This window comes from Aptenodytes forsteri, unplaced genomic scaffold, assembly GCF_000699145.1.
Source record: "Aptenodytes forsteri isolate BGI_AS27 unplaced genomic scaffold, ASM69914v1 Scaffold46, whole genome shotgun sequence".
Taxonomy (NCBI): domain Eukaryota; kingdom Metazoa; phylum Chordata; class Aves; order Sphenisciformes; family Spheniscidae; genus Aptenodytes; species Aptenodytes forsteri.
This window is the reverse complement of record NW_008794774.1, coordinates 332038-345062: the sequence shown is the minus strand read 5'-3', so window position 1 is coordinate 345062 and position 13025 is coordinate 332038. Positions and strand designations below refer to the sequence as shown.

At 36.8% G+C, this 13025-nt stretch overlaps 1 protein-coding gene across 1 annotated transcript in view; it reads right to left on the bottom strand.

Annotated features, from left to right (window-relative positions):
• Window positions 1-12895, bottom strand: part of RIC1 (RIC1 homolog, RAB6A GEF complex partner 1) — a 54410-nt gene extending 41515 nt beyond the window's left edge. The window contains exons 1-2 of the mRNA XM_009274262.2: window positions 12711-12895; window positions 1042-1149 (exon numbers count right to left, since the gene is read on the bottom strand). Of these exons, the coding sequence (XP_009272537.1) occupies window positions 1042-1149; window positions 12711-12851 (249 nt within the window). The 5' untranslated portion in view covers window positions 12852-12895. The remainder of the gene's footprint in view (window positions 1-1041; window positions 1150-12710) is intronic.
• Window positions 12896-13025: the final 130 nt, after the last annotated feature.

The window sequence follows — 13025 nt, the reverse complement described above, 5'->3', positions numbered from 1 at the left end:
GACGTGTGGCTTAGGCACTTAGGGACATGGTTTAGTGGACATGGTGGTGTTGGGTTGACGGTTGGACTCGATGATCTTAGAGGTCTTTTCCAACCTCAATGATTCTATGATTCTAAGTCAGTGTACCAACAATACAGTAGTTGTTATCGAGTTTGTAATTCCATATAATCAACTTCTCATGGGGAATTTTAATGATTTCATTCTTTTCCTCTGCACCTTCTCACAAGAAAATCTTAAATACAATAGCCTTGATTTTAAAAGCTAGAAAAAGAAACTTCCCAGTTTAAGACCTGGTCCTAACGTAAGACCTGACCAAAAGTCACCAAGAGTATTATCCAATATTCTGACTCCTATAAACTCTACTCCCACCTTTGTTGTGTCTACCTCACACCTCGAATTTTTAAATGTTGGTGCTGAAATAGTCCACTTTACTGCTGTAAGCACAGCACCAGCTGCAAAACAAGATTTTATTTCCATGTGAGACAAGATCTCATCTTTACCTTTAAGACTCTTAACAGAAGAGTCTATGTATCACCTATCACTGCCCTTATTTCTGTGTTCTCAGTGTCTTGCAATTTTTTTTTTAATCACCAAAAGATACTGCACCTTAATAAAGCCACAGTTTCATCCTCTTAAGACCCCACCTTTCTGGAACATCTGTAAACCCTATTTATCAAGCTAAATATGCTTATGTCACCTAACTCCTCAACTATTTCTTTCGTTCACATGTCTTTAAATTCCCTTATTCTTTGTGACCAGATTACTAAAGTAATGAGATGCTGGATCACCTCTCACCAATACATCTAAACATTATTTTAATACAAAGAACTGCAGTTCATTCTTCAGAGGAAAAAATTAATGAAAACTACTAAAGGAAGCTTCTGTCATCCAAAAAAACCTTGGTACTATTATATATTTTCACAAGATAAATATCAATTAAATGTATATACAATCTGCAAGTTTGTATACGCACAGAAATTGGTAATACAGAACTCTCTTTGAAATAGTTTAACCACAGTAAGAAGTAAAAACCCTACTTACTGAAACAGCTATCATGGTGCTGTCAGGCCGCCATTCTGCTTGCTTATAAGATCCAAACTGAGAAGCTGCTTTTGATAGTTCCTTGTAGCTTACGATTAATACACTGGGCTGGAGAGAAAAAAAAAAAATTACATCTCATATCTAGAAGGAATGGGATGTTTCTTCTATAGTGATACAAATGTCAACAACTATGTTTTCTTAACAGCAACAACATGTTTCCCTTGAAGACGGAGGTTAAAAAATTAGCACATATTTGACAATGCATTACACAATGGTCCTTTTAAAGGGAGTTTATGCAGAACTCCTGCCACAGTGTCATTCCTAATCTCACTCTTTCAAACCCAGGATATTTAAATAGAATACTTAATTTGCCCAGAAAGGAGTCATTACAGAATACAGAAGTAGTTTCAAGTTAGACAAAGTGTGACTAATGCTTAAGATGAACAAAAGCATCTCAAACAGGCTCCTATAATGAAAGGACTGTTAAATTAACTAGGATGAAATAGTCTATAGAGTATTTGGTACAAACTATTTGCTTAGTTTCTACTAAATGGATGGGCCATTGTATTAAAGAGAATGATAATCAGGAAATCTGTTTTATATCTCTTCAAGAACAGGTTGCCAGAAATTGTGCAGAAAATCCACCTCTACAGTTTGCTGAAAAGATTTTGCATATGATGAGATGCACCCATTAGCACCTTTCCTCCTGGGAATGGAGAAGAGCTTTGGGGTCATGAAGCCCAGACAATGCTACCATAGGCACTATATCTTCATTCCCTTTCACGAAAGCAGTTGAGAGCTGTAACACAAAAATCTAATGAAAAGTTACCCTTCCTCGCTCCAGTGCTTAAAAACATTCTTTCTCCTTAAACATATTTAAGAACTTTTTGTACTTTCTTGCTCTTGAACCAATAATAGCTTTCAGCTTAGATAGGTATTCCCCCTTCTGCTACCCTCCACCAGTGGGAGGTGGGGACAGAGAAATATGTGCATATATATTAGTTAGATGACAACTGTACTTCCTCAGCCTTCAGTTAAATTAAACAAGCTACACTTTTCTTTTTGTAAAAGAAGTTTCCCCTCATCTCCGTAGCAGATGCTCTCCCTAGCTTTATCAATGCCAATTTTTCTTCAGAGTTATAGCAGCAAACTCTGTACCAAAAAGAGCACATTTCTCCAGCCCCTGGAAGGGAACCAAAAGGCTAAACAGGAATCACTCTTTTTGCTGAAAGTAATCATGAAACTGCTTGGCAAAGCTTGTCATCCACCACTAGGACCACAGGTGATGGCAACTTACTATTGTTCTTAGTTAGTTTACTTGCTCAAACGGCAGAAGCTGGTACAACAAATCTAAAAACATTAATTCTACCCAGAAATCACATGGGTGTCTGCTACCCCAGAATTCAGTGGGTATCTACTACCATCATATTTGGAATCAGTTGCTTCCACTTCCCTTAAGAAAAAGTAGAGTTACGAACAAATTAGTTTAAAAGGAAAAATAGTATGAAACGAAGTAATCAAATGTTTTCACCTTACATATAAATAAGAAGCTGAATTAATGTTACACAGGCAGTCTTGGCCTTGGTAAATTCATAGTATGACTTTGCATCCTATCAACAGCATTATTACTTAAATTTCACACTCACACAGAACTGAATTATCAAAAATAAAGTTAAATATTTATACTATAAAGTATAACAGGCGAACTAATCTTTACCCTAAGAACTATTTACACCAGCTTTTTCAATTCATGTGGCTTCTTTTGCAAATATTTGCAAATCAAATTATCTAACATTAAATAGATAACTAATCATTCTTAACAGATTCTTACTGATTGTTCTCATGAACTACACAGCCTTTCACTGCTTGGCTTAGACCCACCTTAAGTGCCTCAGGTATCCAGAGAAAAAGTGCCTTGTGACAGTACAATCTTCATAATCTGCATCATTAGTGCAGATTTGGAGACCGATCTTAAAGCACTTCTGTGCTTCAAGCATTTTAGCAGCAGACAAAAAAAATTTTAGAAGTTCAGTAATGCACAACTATATTCTATATTGCTACTTTTACAGAACATAATGACAGTATTTATACTATAATGTTCTTGTGACATTTATTCATGAGAAAGCTGCTATTACACCTTAGAACCTGGAATAACATTCTGTATACACAGCACCTATAAAATTTATACAAATTGATTTCTAGACTGATCTCACTTTGTGCCTTACAGTGAGGACTAAAGGAGTTAACATTAAGAGTGCAAGCAATCATTTTTATCTTTTTGCAGTTTAAGTAGCTTCTTTTCTTATTAGAAAGCAGACCCACTTCTAATTCAATAGGTCACAAAGGCTACCTAGCTAATGGTTAAGCCGTAAAAATTTCACTGATACAATTTATTTCCACATACTCCACAACTCAAAAACATTATTCCATATGTGAGGAAACCCTAACATACAAACTTTATACCCCTGCTTACAAGCTTCCCACAAAAGTGTGAACCTCTACAAGGTGAACGAAGCTAGAAGGGCAGCACAATATCCTGCTGTGCTCATGCAAGAGAAGGAAATTGTCATTTTACATCTGAAGTCATTTATTACATCTGAAGTGACCGAGGATGTATAATGGCACAGGAGCATGTTCTATAAACAGGAGTATTTCAGCCTAATTTTAATTACTTGGCCCAAGTAGAGCAAGCCATTAAACACACATTTTAACAAAAATAAGGACGTAGTTAGTACAATACTTTTCTCTGGTTAGTTTTAGATATTTAACTCAGCCTGTACAGAAACAGTAGGGGTTTAAATTCTATTACACAGAATTTTCTCTAAATCTTTAATTTTTTTTCTGTTGGAAAAACCACTCTCCACATCAGCTTCATGAAAACATGCTTTTTTCCCTCTTCATACTTCTGTATGCAGCTACTAAAATTATAAGAACTCTAGTTAAGCACAACTAATGAAACATGCACGCTGCTGAAGTATTAATGGTAGAGCCACAGCTTTTGGAGAAACTGGTGATTCCAGAAACATAGCAAGTGACCTAGCAAATGAAGAGTTGTTTGAAAAAAAATAATTTGTCTACCAAACAAAAATAAACACCTTCAGTTTTTAAGGAAGAAGGAACAGAAGACTAAGGAAGAAAGAACTGAGTAAGCAAGTCTTTACCCAATTTGCAACTTAAAACTAGCAAAAGCTTCCCAAAATAGGTAAGAAGCATATCTGGCATTTTACAATCTGCTGCAGAGAAAATCTATTTTGATATAGTACATTTTGCCTCTCAGAAGGAATGTAAGGTCAGGCAAAACAGAAGCTGCCACTCACTTACGAACAGAACAGTGGAGGTGGATGCTCACAGGATAACAAAAAAGGTGAAAAGCATGCTGCCTCTCAGAAGGAATGTAAGGTCAGGCACAGAAGCTGCCACTCACTTACGAACAGAACAGTGGAGGTGGATGCTCACAGGATAACAAAAAAGGTGAAAAAAAAAAAAAGAAAGAAACAGAACTTCTTGTTCCCATTAAATATACAGAAAAAAAAAAAGGGAAAGATAACCTTAAAAAGAATATAGTAGTATCATTACTAAAGAGTAAACAAATTCTCCAGTGCTCTAGTTAATGCTACTGAAAAGAAAGAAACAGAACTTCTTGTTCCCACAGTTAAATATACTTTATCTCCTTCCCTTCTTGTACTTCATTCAGCTACCTTGGCTACCTTTTCACAAGAGCACTTTCCACAGGAGCTCTTACTCCGAAATCTTTACATTTCTCAACAATGCCTTTCTAGCATAAAACATGATGTGAGATTATGACAACATTCACAAGAGACAGCTGAAAGCAAATGTGTTTTGGATGACCAATACTGAAATAGAGGAATTGCACTATTTATAAAACAGTAAGGTAGCAAGCTAGCTTCATGAGCAAAAGACATCTAACCCAAACTACTTTAAAACTCACTTTTGTTTCATTATCAGTTGTTGTTGTACATTAAGAATTCCTTTGGACTTTCCGCTAAGAAAGAAGAGCTCTGCATCAAAATCAGGACAAAATACCTAAGCAAACAATTTAAAAAAAAAAAAACACAAAACACCACACAAAACCAAACCCATGGTGAAATAATTTAAAATTGTTACTATTTTACTTAATTCTACCTGACCAAATACAGCATCTTTCCCATTTCCCTTTTTTAAGGGATAACTATGAGTCTCAGAATACTGAACCATATAAAGTAGCTTTTATGAAGAAATCTATCAAGATATACAAACCCTGCAGCAAATTCTCTCAGCAAGCTTAGACACGGGGTATTATCACTTCACTTCTCTAAATACAAACATTCTACCACATTTGATGTAAATGCAAATCAAGCAGACATTTAAACCCTAAACTAAGACATGAATGCTGCTCTGTACAGGCTGTCTTTCAACAGGACAAGTAGTACAGACTTGAACAGCAGCCCTCATAGGAGCAAGTGTCTGTCCTAACCAAGATGTTAAAGGGCTTAAAAAAACCCAATATGTTAACCAATTGGAGAGAGGTACAATCATTGTTTGTTTGACAGAATATAAAATGAAAAAATGAGTTTTCCTTAATTTGGATTCTGTGGTTTGACTGCTGCAGGTTAATGACAAACTGTGCATATAGGGGATTTAAGAAGTTAAGTCAGCAAATACAATGGAAAACTACTGGACTAGGTTTCAGAAGGAAACACCTAACAGCATGTATGCATTCAGACATTGAAACTTCTTAGTGCTCTTTTATTTTTAGTTGGTCTCTAACTATTAATTCACTTGAACCCAGAAGGAAAGGGAGCAAGACAGGAACAATGTCATTTATAGTCACCCAAAAAATTACTAAAAATGTGAAGCAATACTCTTGCTCAGGCCTGTGGATGGTCCTGTAAGACACCAGCACTCCCATAATTTTTATGCAAAACAAAACAGTAGTTATTATATCTGTATTAAATATGAATAGCAAAATCATACCCTTGCTTAAATTCTAAGAATGTTGCATCAAGCAGCTGATATAGTCATACTCAAATTCTTATGTACTGCAAAAAGTTAAATGATTTTTTTTTAAATACTGATAAAGCTGCACTGAATCCAATTATTTCTGCCCAAATAATACCCAAGAACATTGAGAAGTTCTGAATGTTTTGCCTAGCCTAACCACAGCCAACATGTTCAGCTGGGAACTCCATTTTTTATTTTGCTCTTTTTATTGTAACTATAAATCCAAAGTAACTTGAATTTTAAACCCAAGTAAATTTCACAGTCCTTAATACTTCCTTCTCTCTTTTAAAGGATTCTCATCTTTAATGCCACCAATTCACTATTACTAATTTACTTTCCAAAGAATTTTTTACATTTAATTATAGCTTTCAGACACTGAATATCTGGAAGACTAGCAGTCTTTTCACAACTGTTATGTCTAGAAAGAAGATTCTTGTATTTGCTGAGAGCATGCAACAGTATTAGCAGCTGACAACATGGTATTATGTATGGGTTTGGGCTTTTTAATGTGACATTAATACAAGAACCTTCATGGCTGCAGATAGTTGTTAAAATCCTAATATTCTCATCCCCTAACAATTTAGTATTCTAGACATCAAAAATTAATCTCATTTAGAATCAAGAGGCAATTTCTTTCAAAAACACTAATGTTCTGTTTAGTTTCACAAGACAAATGCTTCAACTCTTCATTAGGCTGCAGGCACAAGACAAAAATCAAAACCACGCTGTTCTGATGAGCTTACGATCTAAATGACAAAGACAAGGCTGGGAGAAAACAGAACAAAAGCCTGGTGACGCTGTGCACTTTATTTTGTCATTAGATGGTCTGTGCTCCACTTTAAAGGCTGAAGCTTTGTAGGTTTATAAACTAATAAACCAGAAAGGTTAGATGGAAAAAAGAAAAGCATGCATGCATGCATAAGGAAGAGGAAAATTCATTAGTAAGCACCAGGGGGAAAAAAAAAAAAGATAGACAACAAAAAGCCATTTTGTCGGTAATAGAGATACAAGGTGGTGATAAAAGTATTTCTAAAAGCAGGGTTAATTATAAAAACATAACTCCTTTAATTCAGTTTTAAAAGCAGCTGGAAAGCCTAGAATCAGCAGAGCATCCATCCAACAAACACAGCAGACACAGCTCCCAATACAGTGCTTCATGTAAGCTACTGTGAAAGAGTCCAAAAAACCAAAGTGCATCAGAACTGTCAATCACTGCCTCTCCCAAGTGAAAGTTTTCAATTAACCTACTCCTCAAAAATGTTGCCAATAAGAAAGGCCGTATTCTATAGACCTTTGCTGCTCCTCAGCCCCATGAATTGCCAAGTGGTTAAATTTGGATTAAATGGAACCGTGTGTGATGGAGAATAGACTCTCTAACCTCATCTCTGATCTCACACTGGCAGATGACTCTGTTATGTGCAACTAATTGGACAGTCAAAACTCATAACTGAGGATGCTTTTCTCTTCATCCAAGTACTTCTGAGATGTCTTTCAGCGGTCATCTATTTTATATTAATACAGGAGACACTGAAAACCTGGTAAGGCCTACTGAATATTCACATGACAATTTTACATTTCACATGATAAATGCATCAGTCTAACAGCTATTTCCCATTTCTTTAATTATGTAACCACAAATACATCTTTATAATAGAAGCAACAGCACAACTGTTACTGTTATTGACTTACGAAAAGAAATGGCCTTCTCAGACTACTACTGATGGGTGTCAGTAAGAGGTTAGCATCTCGGGTTAAATTACTAAGGAAAAAACACAGCAGAAGAGGCATGGCATCTTAGTTTGCATTGATGCTATCTGTGTCATATTGTTTACAATACACAACCACTTACATCGTTATCAAGACATCTGTTGTCTATTTTGCAATCAAATTTCAGATAAAAATGCTACAAAGATTGTATCTAATCCTATCTAGGAAAAGGCCACATACAGTAATTCAGTAAATTATTCTGCTTACGCTTCTGGGATGAAAGCATAATTCTGAAAGCATGGTGAAAACATAATATTTTTTTTCTTTTAATGGCCAACTGTAATAAAAAAGATTACAAAAACAACTGCGTATTTTTAAAATATATTTATTCATATATCATATGAACTATAAGCACTGGTGTCACAAGTAAGTCCTTTTATAGCATGCCAAAATTCCAGGTTACGGAGATCACTTCTCTAACAAGCGCAGTCCCCTGTTTTGTCCTATTTGTTTAAATAATGTGTATGCTTAGATTTAAAGTACGAATCGAGTTCGACTCTAATACTGCAACAGCTAGAGACTGAAAAGCACGTAAGAGTGAGTTATGAGAGCTGTCTGAATATAGACTTATTCAGCATTCAGAATGAATATAGATTATTTGACAATCTAGGATTCTGACATGCATGCTTTCCCATAAGCTTATAGTTCATTTGGGTGATCCGATTCAACATCAGATCATCACAAAAAAACAGGAAAGTTTAAAAACAAGGGCAGATGTAAATCATAAGCTGATAAGCACCTAGTTAATTAAGAAATTCTCCTCAAAATGAGTACTTGGGACAAGCTATTCTTGGCTTTAAAGAACTTACAAAACTGGTTTTGACTGGCAGAGTCAGAGCAGATAGTCCAACAACCTCCAAGAGTTTTCATTAAATATTCAAGGCCAGTATGTATTCCTCTCATTGCCACAAGTTTGTTAAGATTAAAGAAAGGAAATACTGAACTATATTTATACATACAACTACATCATCAGACTATTCTTGTTGCACCCAATTCACTCTTCAACACTTACGGGGGAATTCCACTCATCCATCACACCTCCTTCCTCAGTTGCATACATCTTCCCTTAATATCTAGAACCCTGGGGGTGAATATCTAGAATTCCCTGTACTGCCTCAAGCTCTTATTTCATGAGATAACCAAACCAATTTAAAATTAAAAGCCACTACTGTTAAACGAGTAACACTCTCAACCAGCCAAGTACAACGCTCCTTTGATCCCTTCATGAGCTGAAAAAAACAGGCTTCTATTTGTTCAGCAAGCTGAACAACCCTGTAAAAGCCATCACTAGTCCACCATAAGAGCCACTAAAATACAGGTGCAAGCAGGAAAGATCATGACACTTAGGACTGCATAGCTGCCTTGTGAAACCTCACCTTTAGTTCCCAAGTCAATCTATTAAACATCAAGTACCTCATTTTAGCATTTCAGAAAGTTTCTTACATGAATTGAAGTTTCTCATTTCAAGCATCCAAGTACTTAACATTACCAGAATGAAAACACTGACAAGCCTTCCAATGCCGTCAACGAAAACAGTTTCGCTGGCTCTTAGTATCAAGGAATCTTCTGAGGTACCTAAGCCAAAAATTTCTTCTGATTTAAGAAAAATACTTCGAACAGTGGCCTCCAAAGTGGGACGCATTTAATACAACCCATTGGAGTGCAAGAAGAAAATATTTTTTGTACCATTAATAAATAAAAGAAACTAAAAATTTTAAAATGTGTTTATTTCAGCTTTACCTCATTCTTTTTTTTTTTCTTTTCAAACCCTGGGACAGGCGTCTGTCCTGGTTTTGGTTGAGATAGAGTTAATTTTCTTCCTAGTAGCTGGTACAGTGCTGTGTTTTGGATTTAGGATGAGAATAATGTTGGTAACACACTGATGTTTTAGTCGTTGGCTCTACCGACTGAGAAGGCTGGAGGTGCACAAGAAGCTGGGAGGGGGCACAGCCAGGACAGCTGACCCAAACTGGCCAAAGGGACATTCCATACCATGTGACGTCATGCTCAGTACATAAACTGGGGAAAGCTGGCCGGGGGGGCCGCTGCTCGGGGACTGGCTGGGCATCGGTTGGCGGGTGGCGAGCAATTGCAATCGTGCATCACTTGCTTTGTATATTCTTTTATTATTATTATTACTACTACTACTATTTTACTTTATTTTATTTCAATTATTAAACTGTTCTTATCTCAACCCATGAGTTTTCTCACTTTCACTCTTCCAATTCTCTCCCCCATCCCACTGGGGTAGAGGTGAGAGTGAGCGAGCGGCTGTGTGGTGTTCAGTTGCTGGCTGAGGTTAAACCACGACAGTTCTTTTTGGTGACAGCTTCCTCGAGAGGTGCTCGATGCCCCAAGCCTGACAGTGTTTAAGAGGCATTTGGACAATGCCCTTAACAACATGCTTTAACTTTTGTTCAGCCCTGAAGCAGGCAGTTGGACTAGATGATCATTGTAGGTCCCTTCCAACTGAAATAGTCTGTTCTATTCTACTCTGTTTTTTAATTTCTATGTTGTGTATGCTTGATAATGTGCATACTAGTACAGTAGCACATGCATATAATTCATAAATAAATAAATGTACACATATTGGGGGTGCATGCTCAAAAATGTTTCACCAATACTGGTGCATGATCAAAAACGTTCACCACTGATCAGTGGTCTTTTCTATCCACAACCCAATCTCTCCCTAAAAAACAACATGTAAAATATAGTCAAGGACTTCTTGGCTCAAAAACATTAACAGAATTCCATATGTTTTTACCTACACCATTTATCCCAGTTTCTAATCCTAATACCTATATTGTTTCCAAACCAGAAAACAATCCACACTTTGGGATAAACTTTCCTTAGTTCCATTAGTTCTTAGCAAACGGTAGGTGAAAAGGAGCTTTAAACATTACCACCTCACTTGAAAAATACACATGCTGAATGTAAATTCACAGGCCTGGAAGTATTTCAAACAGCCCCCTGTTCTTGAAGAATTCAAAACAGAACTTCACCAGCCTCATGACCTCATACTTACATGAAACCTTTCATATATAGCTGAGATAGTAATAAGTCTTAACAAGAACATTAGCCTGAAGGCTTTTCTAATTCAAGCAATTGAATTAGTTCAACCTGACCAGAACTTAGCCTTGCTCCAAAGAAGATACTTCTGACAAATGAAAATATTTTCTACAATGCAATAATTTTAGTTTGTTTTATAAAAGTCCAACATATGATTTTAAGCTTCACCTTCAAAAACAAAAAACAAAACCAAAAAAAACAAAACAAAAAAACCCCCACCCAAAACCCCAGCTATATGCATAAAAATAATGCAAGAGATTCTCTTAAAAAATGCCCTTAACAGAAACCTCTGTCTTACAGGATTTTGCTAACAGCCAGATGTCCACAGAGATGGTGAGATTGTAACATACTTTTTAGTCTAAGATCAGTCAGTGATCAAGCCTGGCAAAGTCAGCACCTTCCTCAAAAGCACCCATTACATACTGAATTAAAATGTATTAAAAAAATTTTAATGACCTGTAAGTTCACTCAACTTTTCTGCATCGAGTGAATTCTTTCAGTGCTCTGTCTGTAGCCAGTTACACAACATTTAACATGTCAAAACAAGTCCAAGCATGTAAGTTAATGAACGTCATCCTCAGGAACAGACCATAAAGTAAACTACATTCTAGACCATGGGGCACATCTTGAGAAGCATTCTACAAGCCTGTTCTTTTTTTATGTATTTTCCTGGAAAAGAAGATCAGTTGTGCTCTGTTGACAGACTACAACTATAGGTTTAACAACTGGCAAAACCTAGAAGGGCATACACTTTATCTACACTATGTGCCACAAAACTAAGAAAAGAGGCCACATGATGATGTTCACACAGCATAGTTACTGGGCTGGTATGTCCTAGTGGGATACTCATACAGGTTAAAAAAACAGCATCAGCACCCCACCCAGGAACTAACTAACCATGCAGAGCACAACACAAGGTAAAGTGATGAAATCTCAGCATAATTTAAAACAAGATTTTAAGGCTATGACTGTCATTTGATACCTTTCAGTACCAGCTTTCTAAAAGTGGATTGTTAGTTTTCTCCTGTAATCTGAGCTGAACTCTATAAATTATCTGGAGTTGGCGATATTTATAGACAGATTTAGGGTCTAATCTAGGCAGTATTTAAAAGGATCCAGCATCAAAATTTGAAGTCAATATCACAGCTGTTTCACTGACTGCATCAAATCAAACTGACAAACAGCATTTTTGTTACTACACTAATTCAAAGCGAATTAAAAGCAAGGCATTTAATGTCAATTATTCACGTAGTCGCAAACTGGATGTTGCTAGAGCAGCAACTTCCATGCAAAAGCCATGACAATTCTTCTGTTTAGGGCCACAAAACTTTTAAACTTTTCATAAAAGTTTGTGAACTTCTGTGTTATATCATTACACAGAATGTTATAGTCTGTTCTGTGTTTTATAAAAAATGTTTCATATCTCCTACATTCATATGTTCTTTTATATAAAACACAGAACATATGAAGGCAGAAGACATGAAGCATATTTGCAAAAAAAGCATTGCTACAAACACTCTTTATCTTAAGCTTCAGCGCTATTTAAAGTCAAAGCAAAAAAAAAAAAAAGTTGGTTAGAAGTCTCATTTTCAGGAATAACTGGTGTTAACTCCAAGGAGACTGATCTTATGTATTTTCTTAACACTACATTGCTATCAGTAAACATCGTGGCTTAAACACTCTGATTCACAACTGATGAAGTAATCTGTAAGCTTTAGTCCCAAATTTTACAACTCTTTCTGGAACAGGAACGAAAAAAACATTTTACAGATGAGAGGGCTTTTCAGCTGGGAGAGCGGGGTCTGAGGGCTAACAGGAGGATGGATACTCACTCTGCAGTACCAGATGCTTAGCTCAGATGGGGATAACACTGCGAAGAAAGCTCTCTGGGGATCCGTCTGGATGTGAAGAGGTTGCTCCAGGGACTCCAGAGGACACAACAGCCGCTTGGGCCAGCCGCTGAGAAAATACATGGCTGTAGATTTCCCTCTTCCCGAGAAGCGGGCTCTCAGCTTACTCTAGCCTAGGCGGGGGACAGCGGGGACATCAACCGAAGGAGAGATGCAGGAGGGCTCGCTGCCCGCTCGACGGCCTCCGAACGAAGGGCTCCGACCACCGGCCCGGGGCCGACCATGCATAATCACCAG